The sequence below is a fragment of the Callorhinus ursinus genome, unplaced genomic scaffold (assembly GCF_003265705.2).
Source record: "Callorhinus ursinus isolate GAN/ISIS: 27379988/994484 unplaced genomic scaffold, GSC_fseal_2.0 scaffold4, whole genome shotgun sequence".
Classification (NCBI taxonomy): domain Eukaryota; kingdom Metazoa; phylum Chordata; class Mammalia; order Carnivora; family Otariidae; genus Callorhinus; species Callorhinus ursinus.
Genome location: NW_027397066.1, coordinates 87,090,087 through 87,107,450, shown reverse-complemented (window position 1 = coordinate 87,107,450; position 17,364 = coordinate 87,090,087). Strand labels below are relative to the sequence as shown.

The 17,364-nt window shown below is 34.9% G+C and overlaps 1 protein-coding gene across 1 annotated transcript in view; it reads left to right on the top strand.

Moving 5' to 3' along the window:
- The window catches only part of TBCK (TBC1 domain containing kinase), a 245,762-nt gene that overhangs the window by 132,610 nt on the left and 95,788 nt on the right, over positions 1–17,364 (top strand). The window contains exon 23 of the mRNA XM_073892082.1: positions 9,598–9,773. Coding sequence (XP_073748183.1) covers positions 9,598–9,773 — 176 coding nt within the window. The remainder of the gene's footprint in view (positions 1–9,597; positions 9,774–17,364) is intronic.

The window sequence follows — 17,364 nt, the reverse complement described above, 5'->3', positions numbered from 1 at the left end:
TGTCTCTCTCTGTCAAATAAATAAATAAAATCTTAAAAAAAAAAAGAATTAACTTCTTTAAAGATATGTGACCGCATGGTTGTCCTATTTCTTCTTGTGTCAAGTTATGTTTGTGGTAAACTATGCTTTCCAAGGAATTTATCTATTTTATTTGCTTTCAAATTTGCTGGTATTTAATTGTTCATAATATCATATTGTTATGGTTTTACTGTCTGATATATCTGTAGTAATGTCTCCTTTCATTCCATATACTTATAATTTGCTCTTTATCTTGATCATTCTGCTGGGGTTTATCAATGGCACTAATATTTTCCTTGTTAATTTAACTTAACTTTTATACTTTTATTATTGTTTTTCTGTTTTTTTTTTTTTTTTTTTTTTTTTTTTTTTTTTTTTTTGTCTTAACTCTTCTGTCATCTGTCTTCTTTGGGTTTAATGTGCCCTCTCTTTCTTGCTACTTAAAGACCAAACCTAGAGTACTGATTTTATAACTTTCATCTTTTCTAATGTAACTGCCCCTAAGTACTTCTTTTGAGGCATACAACAAATTTTGTTATACTGTCTTTTCAGTATTATTGCTTTAAGAATAATTACTGATTTCCCTTGTAGGTTTTTTTGGTCAAAATTTCAATTTTGTTGTTGAAACTTTATGTGACACCTATTACCTATCTTGTTAAATGTTTCATGTGCACATTAAAATCATGTTTATTTAAATTTTTTGAGTGTAGTGCTTTATAAATGTCAAATAAGTCAACAATAATGTTTGGGTCTTCTTTACCCTAACTAGGCTTTTCCTCTCTTTGTTCTATAAATTCCTGGAGGGAAGTATTAAACTCTCTAGCTATTATTACAGATTTATCTATTTCAACCCTATTTCTATCAGTTTTTGCTTTTATATTTTAAAGCTCTCTTATGAAATGCATATACACTTAGGATTTTTATGTCATCTTGATGGATGAACTTTTTATCATTATGAAATGTGCCTCTTTATCTCAGTAATATTTCCTGTCTTAGAGTCTGTTTTGTGTGGCATTAATATAATCACATGAACTTTCTCATGCTTGGTTCTTACATAGTATTTTTTCTGTATTTTATTTTCAACCCATCTGTGACTTTAAGTATTTAAATTTAGAAATATTTAAAATATATACTTATATTCTGTTACTTTAAATTTAACTATTTTATATTTAAAATATTTTAAATGTATTACTTTCAGACATATAGTTGTCTAGACATATAGTTAGACATATAATTGAGGCATATAATTATTTGCTGTGTTTATCCAGTCTTAAATTTTACTCCTTTTTTTTTTTAAAGATTTTTATTTATTCATTTGCGGGAGAGACAGAGAGAGAACAAGCAGGGGGAGAGGCAGAGGGAGAGGGAGAAGCAGACTCCCTGCTGAGCAAGGAGCCCGATGCAGGACTCGATCCCAGGACCCTGGGATCATGACATGAACTGAAGGCAGACGCTTAACCATCTGAGCCACCCAGGCACCCAAATTTTACTCCTTTTAAATAGAGTGTTTAGTCCACTTGTCTTTAATATGGTTGGGCATATTTCTAATTGTCCCATTTGCTTGTGTTTCTCCTCTTCCTTTTCTGACTTCTTTATGTTAACTAAATAATTTTGACATTTCATCTTTTACCTTTGTTGACTTTTTATTTTGCATTTTAAATTGCTTTTGGTTATTGCTATAGGGACTATGATCTGTGTCCTTGACCTACCATGGTTTACACAGAGTTAACATTGTACAGTTTTATAGAAAATGTAAAAACTTTGCAATAGTGTGATTTCATTTACTTTCCATATTTTCTGGTGTTGTTTTAATATATTTTACATCTACATTTGTAATAAACTTCACAATAAACTGTTGTTATTCTGATTTTAAATAGCTAGTTACTTTTTAACCATATTAAAAGAAGCTAAAAGATCATTTTTTTGTATTTTACCACCATATTTTTCCATTATCAGTGCTCTTCATTCCTTCTTGTAGATTTGTATTTCCTCTATTTTTGGTTTTTAGCAGATTGACTGTGTTGTCCTCAATATAGTTCTTTTTTTTTATCTTGCTTTTAAGACCTTTCAGTAAATTTCTACCTCAAATAATGTATTTTTCTGTTCTAGTATTTCAATTTTTTTATTGTTTGCAATTCTCTGTCCATTCACTTTATAGTATTTTCCTTTAAGTCATTGAACATATTTATAGTAATTACTTTAAAGTCTTATCTAATAATTCCGATTCTGAGTCATCTTATAGGTCCATTTGCATGAACTTCTATTTCTTGATTATAGATCATATTTTTCTGCTTTGCATATGTAGTTATTGTTTATTATACAGTGGATATTGATAAAGATACATTGAAAGGTATCTGGATTTTATCATCTTCCTTTAAATAGTGCCGAGTTTTGTTTTGCTAGACAGTTAAATAACTGGTGGGTCCTTTTGTTCATATTAATTTTTTTTTTATTAAGGTGGGTCTCTTAATATTTTACTTAGTCCAAGAATGTGACATGTCAAGGTCCTTAAATGAATGAATACCCAAGGTGTTCTGTGGGAACCACACCCTGACTGGGCCACCTCTCCAACACTCTCAGCAATTACTCATCTTTATGATGCCTCAACAATTAATACCAAACTTTGAACCATAGTAAGAACTCACTTTTAGTTCAATTCAATTAAACAAACAGGGTGGCCTTTGTGGACACAGTGGCACAGAGGAACATTATTTAAACCAAAACCTAAGTTTGTACATTTTTAATTCTCCTACAGTAAGCTTCATTTCTAAAGCAAAATTATGAATAGAAAATTTGGGCAATGTAAATAATCTCTATAATAGCTGTGAATCACTTAGGGTTTATAAAGCTTTTAAAATTTTCTATCTTAACAAACTGAGGTTTCTGGAGGGGAGGAGGGTGGGGGGATGGGTTAGCCTGGTGATGGGTATTGAGGAGGGCACATTCTGCATGGAGCACTGGGTGTTATGAACAAACAATGAATCATGGAACACTACACCAAAACAAATTATGTAATATATGGTGATTAACATAACAATAAAAAATTTAAAAAAAATTTTCTATCTTGTATAAATATCACAGCTATGTTAAGTAGATTTTATTATTATCTCCATTTTGCTCTTGAAATAACTGAGGCATGGTTATGTTATGGAATGCTCATTGTTATATAAGTTAGTAACTGGAATTTGGAGTCCAAATCTAGTACTTTTTTACTATTACAGGGGAATATGTTATTTGTTTATAAAGTAAGTTTCCATATCAGCAATTTCAAATGATCCAATCTAATATCTTCAGAAGTTTAGTTCTGACTTTCTAGGAAGCTCATTTTTAACTACAGTAACGACAATACCTGGTGTTAGATAAAAACCTGATGTTAGGTAAACTACTGGCCATTCCTTTTTTTTTCCTACATGTTAGTCCTTTCTCAGTGAACACCAAATAAAAACTCAGCTTCATAAAATTTTTAACTCATTTTAAATATGAAACATTATCTCTACAATTTATCTGTTCTTATTTAAGCAAACCATGTTTTACAGTAGTGGTTTGGATATACAAAATTATTTATTTCCTATCCTTAGCAGTTTTCCTGGCTACTTAATTTGCTAGCTGCCTCACAGGGACAATTGTGAGCATATTATCTCAAACACAAGTTGGGATGAAATAATAACCATACTGTTGTTAACTACAGATGAGAATTTCAGAGTGGGGAAGGAAATGGTTCAAATTATCCAATATGTTACATGTGCTGTGTAAATCAAGATATTCCAAAATAGCTTCAATGGCCCCTCTTGTCATATGATTGCAGGATTAGGAAAAAAATTATTATTTATAAATAAAGATTTATTTATTTATTTGAGAGAGGGCATGTGAGGGTTGGGGGATGGAACGGCAGAGGGAGAGAATCTTCAAGCAGAATCCCCGCAGAGCACAGAGACCCAGGGCTGGATCCCACGACCCATGAGATCATGACCTGGGTCAGAGGCCTAAGTGACTAAGCCACCCAGGAGCCCTATTAGTTCTTTAAAAAAAAAAAAAAAAAAAAAAAATGAAAAAACTCCGTTGAGAAATGCCCTTGGGTTATCTACTCTGTTATTTTTACTGATGTCACTTCTGTCACTGCTCTTTGATTTGTTTAATTAACAGACTTTATTTGAGGGGACAGTTTTAAGATTGCAATGAAACTACTCTTTATGCATACATAGAACTCATTCTTCTCTGTTTTTTTTCTGCCTCATTTTCATTCACTTTCAATTCCTGAGACTTTCTGGTGCTCTGCATCAAGAATTGGCTTGCTTCTTGCTAGTATTCTCCTTTATAGAAAGGTTTCAGTTGTCCTTGCTTTTTATGAAGTGAGTTACTTTTGATGTAATTGTGTTCTATCTTCTCAATTTTTGTTTTCTTGTCTACTCATGTTCTTCTTACATTCTCTTTGTTCTTAGAATTATACTTTTTTTATTCCCTTACTGTTTCCCTTTAATGATGTTTCAGAAGGGAGTAGGAATAGACATATGTGTACAACCTACCATTCTTAATTGGAAAGGTTTCAAACTTTAAAGGCTCTGGTTTAAAAGGGGTGGGAATGAATTTAGGAGATTAGCATGGTGGGCTTGAAGCCTTGTTCTCTTGGTCTAGTGGCATTTAAGGTATTTACTTAGAAAGTGGTATAATAATGGCACACTGGAAAGAGCATTAACCTGGGAGGCAGCATGATCTGGGTTTAAATTTCAATTCAATTACTAACAAGTCATATAGCTCTGGCCAAACTCATTTTTCTGCCTCTTTTTTCTCAATCATAAAATATGGATAATATTACTTAATTCTTGGTAGCATTATGAGGTATAAATAATATTATTTCAGCACATGGAAGGAACTCAGAGATATTATAAGCCTCCAGATCTATAAAATGCATGAAAAATTTTGGCACTTCACCTGAAATTTTAAAAAGCATTCATCTTAGATCTCAGTCTGCTTTCTTGTTTTAAACCCAGTTGAAATATAGGTTACATTTCTATTTTGCACTTGGTAGATTTCCATTTAGAAAGAGATTGCCTTTTAAAAAATATTCTTTACTACCTTTCAAAATCCCAAAACTTGGAATGTTTTTTTAGTGATGAAAAGTAATGGGCTATCAAGCTATAGGCAGACATGGAGGAAAAAGTCTGAAAAGCCTACATACTCTATGATTCCAACTATATGACATTCTAGAAAAGGCAAGCCTATCGACAGTAAAAAAAAAAAAAAAAAAAAATCACTGATTGCCACGGGATAGTGGGGTGGGGAGATTGGGGAGAAGGATTGTATAGTTGCAGCACAGCAGATATTTTGGGTGGTAAAATTCCTCTGTATAATACTACAGTGGTAAGTACATGACATTACGCACTTGTCAAAACCCACAGAATTGCTCAAAACAGAGCGAATCTTAATGTAAACTTAGTTAATGGACCTTAGTTAATAATGCATCAATGCTGATTCAGCACTTGTATCAAATATGACACATTAAGGCAAGATGTCAAAAACAGGGTAAATTATGAGCAGAGTAGTAGAGAAATATGGGAATGCTATACTATCTGTTCAATTTGCAATTTGCAGATTTAAGTTAATGATGCACTTATAACTGTGTATGTAACATTATCAATTATATTCCTACAAGTATTCCTAGAGTATTTCTCTTTTGATCAGGCATCAATGAGAACCAGATTCTCTGCTTACAACACTTTACATGTTTAAAGTTTGGAAGAACTTTTAAGTCTGATTTTTGGCTATGTATATTTCAACTGTTTCTCCTAACCGTAAACTTCTGGTGCTGGGACACATCGTATTGCATTACAACCTCTGCACTGGTATAGTGGGTGATGGGAGTATTTCAGGAAGTCACTTCTAGAGCAATAACTTTACTATACTGTCAAACAAAGCCAGATACTAGTTAAAGTGGTAAGGACAGGTTTTAATCAGTAATATACTGTTACAATAAAGAAGAATCCAGCATGAACAATTTGTACAGAGGTAACTGGGCATTTTAATGGGAGAATGAGGGAATAGGTGGGGACTGGGGGTGAGGAGGTGCTCAAAAGATTCAGGGAAGTGAAAAATTACAAAAAGTGTGAAGGAGGGCATTGGTCCATGTGAAACTCATCTAGGTTTGCTAACTGGCACTTACTGAAGTTAGGTTTCTACCTTCCCACAGAGGCTGGGAGACAGAGACCCTATCTTCTAATGTTGCGTGGAACAAACAGTAAATTATATTGGCAGCCCTGACTTTTCTCAAGCAGGTACTTAAAGGGCTGAGGGGGTGGGTGCCACAGTCATCCTAGGGATGTGGCCTTGAACTGTTAAAGACTATCCTGGCATTTTCTTCAAGTGTTTATAAGCCAAAGTTGAGGCATAGTCAAGAAAGGGCTTAAAGGAACCTGGCTAGAGTTTCATCAAGGAGAAAATTTTTTATCAATATCCTGAAGTGACTTCAAATCATAAAAATATATCCCATTAAGCCAAACTAATTATTCCTAGTTTAGTTTATTCTTAGTTGTATCTCAAAGTGTCCCCAGACACTATAATGTTGCCTAACACAAGATGAAGTGTAATAGAGGGAAAAATGGTATAAAGACAGAAGTCTTCACTGTTTGTGGCTCAAATATCTTCATTTTGCAAGTTTTACAAAAAAAAATGACCATGAGAACAGTAAATTTGGAGGGGTATTCTTCGGAATAATAGAATCAAAGTATCTTGATATTCAGAGTCAACAGCATAGCAGAGAGCAGAAGTGAGGGGATGTATGTAGTTAGAATCCCCAGAACTCTTCATGGGCAATGCTGGCAAAGATTAGTTTAGATGGATTAGAGAATTATTCTCTGGAGAAGTAGAATGTCTCCAGGAGGAGAAATACCTTACTTAGGGGCCTTCTAACAAATGACCGTGTCTCCAAGCTACCCAGTAGTGAATCTACCAGTCACCAACACCTACCCACATATACAAAACTTCCAATCTGATTTTTAATGCTGTTCTTTTAAATAGGTAGAGTCATAGATCGACAAACCATAGATCGAAAATCTCCAACTAAAACACACAGACCAACACAAACTGAATAAAGGAATATCCTCAGAAAGATAATTATGAGAAGGTATTGCAATTATGACAAATCAGATTTTTTTTAAGTAACAAAGAACAAAAAAGATTTACTGGAAATTAAAAATGATGTGGAAATGCAGTGAGCTTTCTAATAAAAGAGTTAGATGATAAAGTTTAGGAAAAGTCTCAGAGAGTAAAACAAAAATACAGATGAAAAGTAAGAAGAAAAGGCAAAATTATTAGAAAACAAATTCAGGATGTTCAAGATCTTTTTAAAATAATAGAGAAGAGGAAAAAAGAAAATTACCACAGACGTCAAACAAGAACTTTCTCTTTTAGGTGAACGATTACAAAAGGACCACCAAATACCTAGCATAATGAAGTAACATATTTACATATATCCTTATGATATTTCAGAACACCAGGGATCCTAAAAGTTTACAGAAAATGGGAAAATCACATGCAAATGATTTCAATTCAGAACCATATCAGACTTCTCAGAAGACAATGGAGCACTATTTTGCCTAACTCTGAAGGGAAAAAATTCATCCCTAGAGTGCTATGCCTACTCTATCAGTCAAGGGCAAAATAAATATATTAAAAGACATGGAAGATTTCAAAATAATTTGCCTTCTGTACACCCTTTCATAGAAGCTGCTAGAAAATGCATTCCCCCAAAATGATGGAGTAAATAAAAAAATAGTAAATAATGTCTTGTCTCTCAAATTAGGGATCAAATATAGGGGAGAGCCGAAGGGTATTAGATGATAATAAAGAGAAGTGCCAGGATCACAGTTGTTCACTAGATCTTGTGAGCAGTTCAAAGCCATTAGAGCAAAGGAACAGAAGTCTTCAGGAGAGATGTTTTTTCCACCTATTCTGGCCCAAATGAAATATGAGATGTGTTTTATTATTTTGGAACTAGTTCACTCTTTCTGAGAGATATGATAGTAATGGATGAGGATAAAGAAGTCAGGATTTAGAGAAGTTGTTTTTTTCAGAGTCACAAAGTTCTTTATGGAGCTTGTAATCAAACCTAAGAAACCATAATCCAGGGTACTACATGCTTTATTCACAATGCATTAATCAAAATTATAATGCAAAAGAAAAAAACAGTAGTGCCCTAGGATAAGAGATTACTTTATAAGAATAATTGCATATTTTGATGTACAATTTACAAAGTACTTTTTGCATAATATTTTAGTTATGACAAAGGACTTCGGAAGGATTTTGAGATGGAGAGGTGACATAGGTCAAGTGAATGGAGAATGGGATATCTGCCAGTACTAATAATCAGGGTGGAACTGGGGTAGATGCCAGTAAATTCTCAAGATTCACTGAAAACCTTTTATGGTATTGGTAGGATGTTTTGGAAGCAGATACAACAGACTTTTCCATTGCTAGTGATTTAATGACTGAACTACAACCTCTGATCTGTATCATTGACTTGACTTCAAGCTTTTACTGGGTGACAAATGTGTCAGACTGATTTGAGCCCTGCAGATGCAAAACCTATGGTCTGAAATTCTTCCTTTGGAGATTAACAGTGTTAAATGAATCAACTTTGTTTTAAATGACAGGGTTTTCTCTCTTTAGCTTCAAATTTTTATCTTAACCATATTAATTGGAATTTTTCTAAAATGAATTGAGCATGTCTCTTCCTTCTTAAATGGATTAGAGAACCTATCTTGAACTTTAATTTTTCTTCTTATTGGTGTCTGGGTTCCTTCTTTGTGGAGTATCAAGTTAATAGTGTTATAGAGCTGTTTAAAAAATACATTTCACTATATTTACCATTGCTCAAATAAATGGACGCTTTCTTTTTACCATTTTAACCAAGTGCATGCAATTTTTCTATATGTGAAACTTCACTTACAGCCTTCTTCACTTAATTCAGGAAATTATTTTAAAAATTGAGAACTGATATTTTAATAAAATTTGCCCTATTTATTTTATATCTCCTTTGATAGGTAAAAATAAAACTTTTAGTATACTTTACTAGAAGTCATGGTGGAGTGAATCTTTTGCCTGTCCACTCCCAAATTCTAGCCTTCCCCTCCCCAACTTCTATTTTACTTTGAAAAATTGACCATATTATCAGAGCAAATGAGGCCGATTCTTAAATAAGATGTGTTATATTCCATGATGTTTAAATAATGATATATTGAAATATCCAAACATATCTACTGTGTATATGTATATATGTATGTATATATACGTATGTGTGTATATGTGTAAGTAATACCAAATAAAGTATACAAAAAATATATGTATATATTCACATTTGTAAATGTATGTCTATATATAGGTATGTAATAATATAAAATACTCCCACCATTGTAGTCATATATATGCTGATTAAAATGCACATTATATTTTCACTGACATCTTTTGTAATTGGTTATCATCTTAGTCATAGTGGACATATGCATTTAGGAAAGATTGTGTTTTTTACATGAACATAGCAATTCAAATTCTAAATGTTTGCTTTTTTTAAAAAAAATTCCTATCTAGAAATTGACATTGAACGCTGTGTGCGAGAATCAATCAACCTGTTTTGTTGGACTCCTAAAAGTGCTACTTACAGACAGCATGCTCAACCTCCAAAGCCAACTCCTGATAGCAGTGGAGTCAGAAGTTCAACACCTTTTTTCTCCACTGAGTGTCCAGATCCTCCAAAAACAGATTTGGTATGTATCTGCAGATTTAATTTACAAACTCTGAAGGAAGACATGTTAAAAATGTACTGTAGCATAATTATTGCTCATAATAATGTTATCACTTATGTCCTTTTAACATAACTATATTCTAATATATGATTGTATTTATGCAACTTTAGAAAACCTTTATGTCTATTTAGTTTTACAGTTAAGAAGATTGTTTGATATATTTCTTCAGGTAGCAAGCTTCACATTTTGTCTATGTAATCGTAGTATCTCAACTTGTCATATGCTGAAAGAATTACAGAAGCAAAGGAAGAATTACAAAAATAGAGAAAGACAAAGGTGCCTCAGTGGCTCAGTGGGTTAAGTGTCTCCCTTAGGTTCAGGTCATGATCCCAGGATCCTGGGATTAAGACCCACATTAGGTTCCCTGCTGAGGGGATGGGTGGAGTCTGCTTCTCCCTCTGCCCCTCTGCCTGCCTCTGTACTTGTTCTCTCTCTCTCCATTTCAAATAAAGAAAGACATCTTTTTTTAACATTTAATTATTTTATCATTTTTTCTTTCAATTTTTTAAATTCAATTAATTAACATAGTGTATTATTAGTTTCAGAGGTAGAGTTCAGTGATTCATCAGTTTCATATAACACCCAGTACTCATTACATCACCTGCCCTCCTTAATGCCCATCACCCAGTTACCCCAACTTCCCACCCCCCTTCCCTCCAGCAACCCTCAGTTTGTTTTCTATGATTAAGAGTCTCTTCTGGTTTGTCCCCCTCCCTGATTATGTCTTGTTTTATTTTTCCCTCCCTTCCCCTATGATCCTGTTTTGTTTCTTAAATTCCACGTATGAGTGAGATCATATGATAATTGTCTTTCTCTGATTTACTTATTTTGCTTAGCCTTCTAGTTCCATTCATGTCATTGCAAATGGCAGGATTTCATTTTTTTGATAGCTGAGTAGTATTCCATTCTATATATATACCCCATCTTCTTTATCCATTCATCTGTCAATGGACATCTGGGCTCTTTCCATAGTTTGGCTATTATGGAATTTGCTGCTATGGCATTAGGGTACAGGTGCACCTTCGGATCACCACATTTGTATCTTTGGGGTAAATACCCAGAACTACAATTGCTGGGTCATAGGGTAGCTCTATTTTCAACTTTTGAGGAACCTCCATACTGTTTTCCACAGTGGCTACACCAGCTTACATTCCCACCTACAGTGTGAGAGGGTTCCCCTTTCTCTGCATGCTTGCCAACATCTGTCATTTCCTGACTTGTTGATTTTAGCCATTCTGACTGGTGTGAGGTGGTTTTGATTCATATTTCCCTGATGCAGACTAATGTTGAGCATTTTTTTCATGTGTCTGTTGGCCATTTGTATGTCTTCTTTGGAGAAATGTCTGTTCATGTCTTCTGCCCATTTCTTGACTGGATTATTTGTTCTTTCAGTGTTGAATTTGATGAGTTCTTTATAGATCTTGGATACTAGCCCTATATCTGATACGTCATTTGCAAATATCTTCTCCCATTCTGTCGGTTGTCTTTTGGTTTTATCGACTCTTTCCTTTGCTGTGCAAAAGCTTTTTATCTTGATGAAGTCCCAATAGTTCATTTTTGCCTTTGTTGCCCTTGCCTTTGGAAATATGTCTAGCAAGAAGTTGCCACAGGCAAGGTCGAGGAGGTTGCTGCCTGTGTTCTCCTCTAGGATTTTGATAAATTCCTGTCTCACATGTAGGTCTTTCATCCATTTTGAGTTTATTTTTCTGTGTGGTGTAAGGAGATGGTCCAGTTTCATTCTTCTGCATGTGGCTGTCCAATTTCCCCAACACCATTTGTTGAAGAGACTTTTTTCCATTGGACATTCTTTCCTGCTTTGTCGAAGATTAGTTGACCATAGAATTGAGGGTCCATTTCTGGGTTCCTTATTCTGTTCCTTTGATCTATGTGTCTGTTTTTGTGCCAGTAGCATACCGTCTTGATGATTACAGCTTTGTAATAGAGCTTGAAGTCCAGAATTATGATGCCAACAGCTTTGGTTTTTCTTTTTCAAGATTTCTTTGGCCATTCGGGGTCTTTTCTGGTTCCATACAAATTTTAGGATTATTTGTTCTAGCTCTGTGAAAAATGTTGATGGTGTTTTGACAGGGATTGAATGTATAGATTGTATGCATTGAATATATAGATTGCTCTAGGTAGCATAGCCATTTTAACAACATTTGTTCTTCCAATCCATGAGCATGGAACATTTTTCCATTTCTTTATGTCTTCCTCAGTTTCTTTCATGAGTGTTCTATAGTTTTCTGAGTACAGATCCTTTGCCTCTTTAGTTGGGTTTATTCCTAGGTATCTTATGGGTTTTGGTGCAATTGTAAATGGGATCAACTCCTTAATTTCTCTGTCTTCTGTCTCATTGTTACTGTATAGACATCCAACGGATTTCTGTGCATTGATTTTATATCCTGCCACTTTACTGAATTCCTGTATGAGTTCTAGCAATTTTGGGGTAGAGTCTTTCGAGTTTTCCACATAGAGTATCATGTCATCTGCAAAGAGTGAGAGTTTGACTTCTTTGCTGACTCAAATGCCTTTTATTTCTTCTTGTCTGATTGCTGAGACTAGGCTTCTAATACTCTCTTGAACAGCTGTGGATGATAGTGGACATCTCTGCCATGTTCCTGACCTTAGGGGAAAAGATGTCAGTTTTTCCCCATTGAGATTGATATTCCTATGAGCTTTTCATATATGGCTTTTATGATAATTGAGGTATGTTCCCTCTATCCCTATATTGTGAAGAGGTTTAATCAAGAAAGGATGCTGTACTTTGACAAATGCTTTTTCTACATCTATTGAGAGGATCATATAGTTCTTGTCTTTTCTTATATTAATGAAAAATTGATTTGTAGATGTTGAACCACCCTTGCAGCCCAGGAATAAATCCCACTTGGTCTTGGTGAATAATCCTTTTAATTTAATGTTGTATCCTATTGGTTAGTACCTTGGTGAGATTTTTAGCATTCATATTAATCAGGGATATTGGTTTGTAATTCTCCTTTTGGGTGGTGTCGTTGTCTGGTTTTTGGATCAAGGTAATGCTGGCCTCATAGAAAGAGTTAGGAAGTTTTCCTTCCATTTCTATTTTTTGGAACAGCTTCAGAAGAATAGGTAATTCCCCTGAGAAGCCATCAGGCCCTGGACTCTTGTTAGGAGATTTTTGATTACTGCTTCAATTTCCTTATTGGTTATGGGTCTGTTCAGGTTTTCTGTTTCTTTGTGTTTCACTTCTGGTAGTTTATACATCACTAGGAATGCATCCATTTCTTCCAGATTTTCTAATTTGCTGGCATATAGTTGCTCATAATATGTTATTATAATTGTATTTCTTCACTGTTGGTTGTGATCTCTCCTCTTTCATCCATAATTTTATTTATTTGGGTACTTTTTTCTTTTCTTTTCGATAAGTCTGGCCAAGGGTTTATCAAACTTATTAATTCTTTCATCAAAGAACCAACTCCTATTTTCGTTGATCTATTTTAGTGCTCTTTTGGTTTCTATTTCATTGATTTCTGCTCTGATCTTTATTATTTCTCTTCTCCTGCTGGATTTCGGCTTTCTTTGCTGTTCTTTCTCCAGCTCCTTTAGTTGTAAGGTTAAGCTGTATATTTGAGATCTTTCTTGTTTCTTGAGAAAAGCTTGTATTGCTATATACTTACCTCTTAGGACTGCCTTTGCTGCACCCCAAAGATGTTGAACAGTTGTGTTTTCATTTTCATTTCTTTCCACGAATTTTTTAAAATTCTTTAATTTCCTGGTTGACGCATTCTGCTCTTTAACCTCCATGTATTTGAGGTCTTTCCAAATTTCCTCTTTTGAATGAGTTCAAGTTTCAAAGCATTATAGTCTGAAAATATGCAAGGAATGATCCCAATCTTTTGGTACTGGTTGAGACCTGATTTGTGACTTAGTATGTGATTTATTCTGGAGAATGTTCCTTGTGCACTCTAGAAGAATGTGTATTCTTTTGCTTTAGGATGAATGCTCTGAATATATCTGTGAAGTCCTTCTGGTCCAGTGTGTCATTCAAAGCCCTTATTTCCTTGTTGATCTTCTGCTTAGATGATCTGTCCAATGCAGTGAGTGGAGTGTTAAAGTCCCCTACTATTATTGTATTATTATCAATGTGTTTCTTTAATTTTGCTATTAATTGGTTTATCTAATTGGCTGCTCCCATCTTAGGGGCATACATATTTACAATTGTTAGATCTTCTTGTTGGAAAGACCCTTTAATTATGATATGGTGTCCTTCCTCATCTCTTATTACAGTCTTTCGTTTAAAATCTAATTTGTCTGAGGTAAGGCTTGCTACCCCAGCTTTCTTTTGATGTTCATTACCATGATATGATTTTCCACCCCTGACTTTCTATCTGGATATGTCTTTGGGTCTAAAATGAGTCTCTTGCAGACAGCATATTGATGGGTCTTGCTTTTTTATCCAATCTGATACCCTGTGTCTTTTGATTGGAACATTTAACCCATTTATATTCAGAGTAACTATTAAAAGATATGAATTAGTGCCATTGTATTACCTGTAAAGTCACTGTTCCTTTATATTGTCTCTGTTCCTTTCTTGTCTGTGTTACTTTTGGGCTCTCTCTTTGCTTAAAGGATCCCCTTTAATATTTCTTGCAAGGCTGGTTTAGTGATCACAAATTCTTTTAGTTTCTGTTTGTCCTGGATGCTTTTTATCTCTCCTTCTATTTTGAATGGCAGCCTTACTGGATAAAGTATTCTTGGCTGCATATTTTTCTCCGTTAGCACCCTGAATATTCATGCCAGCCCTTTCTGGCTTGCCAGGTCTCTGTGGATAGGTCTTCTGCCAGTCTGATGTTTCTACCCTTATATGTTATGGACCTCTTGTCCCGAGTTGCCCTCCGGATTTTCTCTTTGTCTCTGAGATTTGCAAGCTTCACTATTATATGTCAAGGTGTTGGCCTATTTTTATTGATTTTGAGGGGGGTTCTCTGTGCCTCCTGGACTTGAATGCTTGTTTCCTTCTCCAGTTTAGGGAAGTTCTCAGTTACAATTTGCTCCAGTATACCTTCTGCTTCTCTCTCTCTCTCTCTCTCTCTCTCTCTCTCTTTCTCTCTTTCTCTCTTTCCTCTTTTTCTGGGATCCCTATTATTCTAATCTTGTTTTGCTTTATGGTATCACTTATGTTTCAAATTCTCCCCAGTAGTTGTTTATCTCTCTTTTTCTCAGTTTCTTTTTCTCATCATTTTGTCTTCTATATCACTAATTCTCTCTTCTGACTCATTTATCTTAGCAGTTAGAGCCTCCATTTTTTATTGCATCTCATTAATAGCCTTTGTGATTTTGACTTCATTAGATTTTAGTTCTTTTACTTCTCCAGAAAGGGATTCTCTAGTGTTTTTTATGCTTTTTCAAGCCCAGCTTGTATCTTTATAATGATTATTCTGAACTCTAGTTCTGACATCTTACTTATATCCATACTGATTAGATCTCTGACAATCAGTATTGCCTCTTGTTCTCTTTTTTGAGGTGAGTTTTTCCATCTTGTCATTCTGTCCAGAGACGAATAGATGAACAAGGAAACAAAATACTAAAATGGCAATAATGACCCCAGAGAAATATACTCTAAACAAATCAGAAGAGACCCAAATCTGAAAAAAATAAAAATTAAAGAAAAGAGAGAATATAATCACACAGGTGAACAGAACAGAGCAATACACTGAATCCTGAGTGTATTTTGGTCTGTTGTTAGAAAATTAGATCCCAAAATTGTAAAGAAAGAAAAACTTATATGTACAAAAATAAAATTAAATAAAATGAAATATAGAATGTAACTGTAAAAATGAAAATTATACGACAAAAAATATATATAAACAGGTGAACAGAATAGAGCAATACCTTAGATTCTTTGTATATTTTGGTCTGTTAGAAGAAACTGCATCCCAAAATTGTAAAGAAAAACTTATATATATATATATACAAAAAGAAAATTAAATACAATTAAAGGGTAGAATGTAACTGTCAAAATGAAAATTAAGACTTAAAAAAAGTTGATAAAATAAGAAATTGGTTGAAAAGGAATGAGAAAAAATTAAAATTGAAAGACTAAAGAATCATGAGGAAAAAAAATATGAATTCTATATACTCTTTTCCCCTAACTCTGGAGTTTTGCAGTTCTCTGTGATCAGTAAACAGCGGGATGTTCTTGCTAATCTTCTGGGGCGGGGGGCTGCTGTGCTGATTCTCTTGCGTCTTTGCCTCGGGGCAGAATTGTACTGCCCTTGCCAAGGGGCCAGGCTAAGTAAGCAGCTCCAGATTGCTCTATATGGCTTTTATTCCCTGAAGGCTTTCCACACCGCTTTATAGTATGAGAAAGAAGATGGCTGCCACCCAGTCTCCACCCCCAGAGCCAAAAGCTCATGCTCCCCACTCCTCAGTGAGCCCTCAGGGAAAAGCAGTCAGTCACTCCTGTCTCCCTGGTTTCCATCCATACTCTGTGTTCACCCAGCCTGTGACCAAGCATTTCTATCTCAGGCACACAACCCGCTTCATGTCTCCAAACCCTGCAGACTCCTATGGCACACACACACGCTGCTCCTCCTGGGGGAGTGCAGGGGGTCTCCCCATGGTTCTGCTATTTGTTGGGCCCCTGCTGGGAGAGTGGTTGCCTGACCAGGCCACGGTTTGTGGTTTCTGGCAACACCAAGCTGAAAGCCCACTCCTAGCCTTGCTGATTGGAGCCAGCTTCCCCACTCCAGTGCCTGGGAAATCTGCTGCAATCAGGCACCCCCGTTATTTCTGTGACCCTGGAGATCCTGAGACTACACTCTCCCACCTAAGATTCATTCCACCCTGCTTGGCCAGCTAAGAGCCTTTCAGGCACAGGGATGTCCCTCACTGGAGTAGACTTCTAAAAGTTCTGATTTTATGCTCCAGTGCTATATCACTGTATCACTTTCCAGTGAGAACCAGCTTACAGATGCTCTCTCCTACCATTTATCTTCCCATATATCGCCTCAGATTCACTTCTCTGCACCTCCTACCTTGCAGAAAGTGGTTGCTTTGGTATTTGTAGAATTGCAGCAATTCTTTTCTTAGATCTCCAGTTGAGTTTGCAGGTGTTGAAAATGATTTGATAGCTATCTAGCTGAATTCGTGGGGCCAGAAAAAACTAAGGTCTCCTATTCCTCTGTCATCTTGGACTCTTCTCTCTCAGAGTTCTTAATATATAAGAATAAGTATATATATTTACTGAGTGCTGCTTGACCAAAAAAAAAAAAAAAATGCATTTTGAAAAGTTATGCTCGTCAGGTTTTTTAACATTATTTATTCTTTCTAGATAGATTTAATAAAGATAATTCTTTATTAAATATGACTCAACTAATCTTTCAGCTATAATAATTCATATATTTCAAACATTCCAATATTACCACATCTTTTTTTAAATTTTATTTTATTTTATTATGTCATGTTTGTCACCATACTATACATCATTAGTTTTTGATGTAGTGTTCCATGATTCATTGTTTTTGTGTAACACCCAGTGCTCCGTGCACTACGTGCCCTCCTTAATACCCATCAC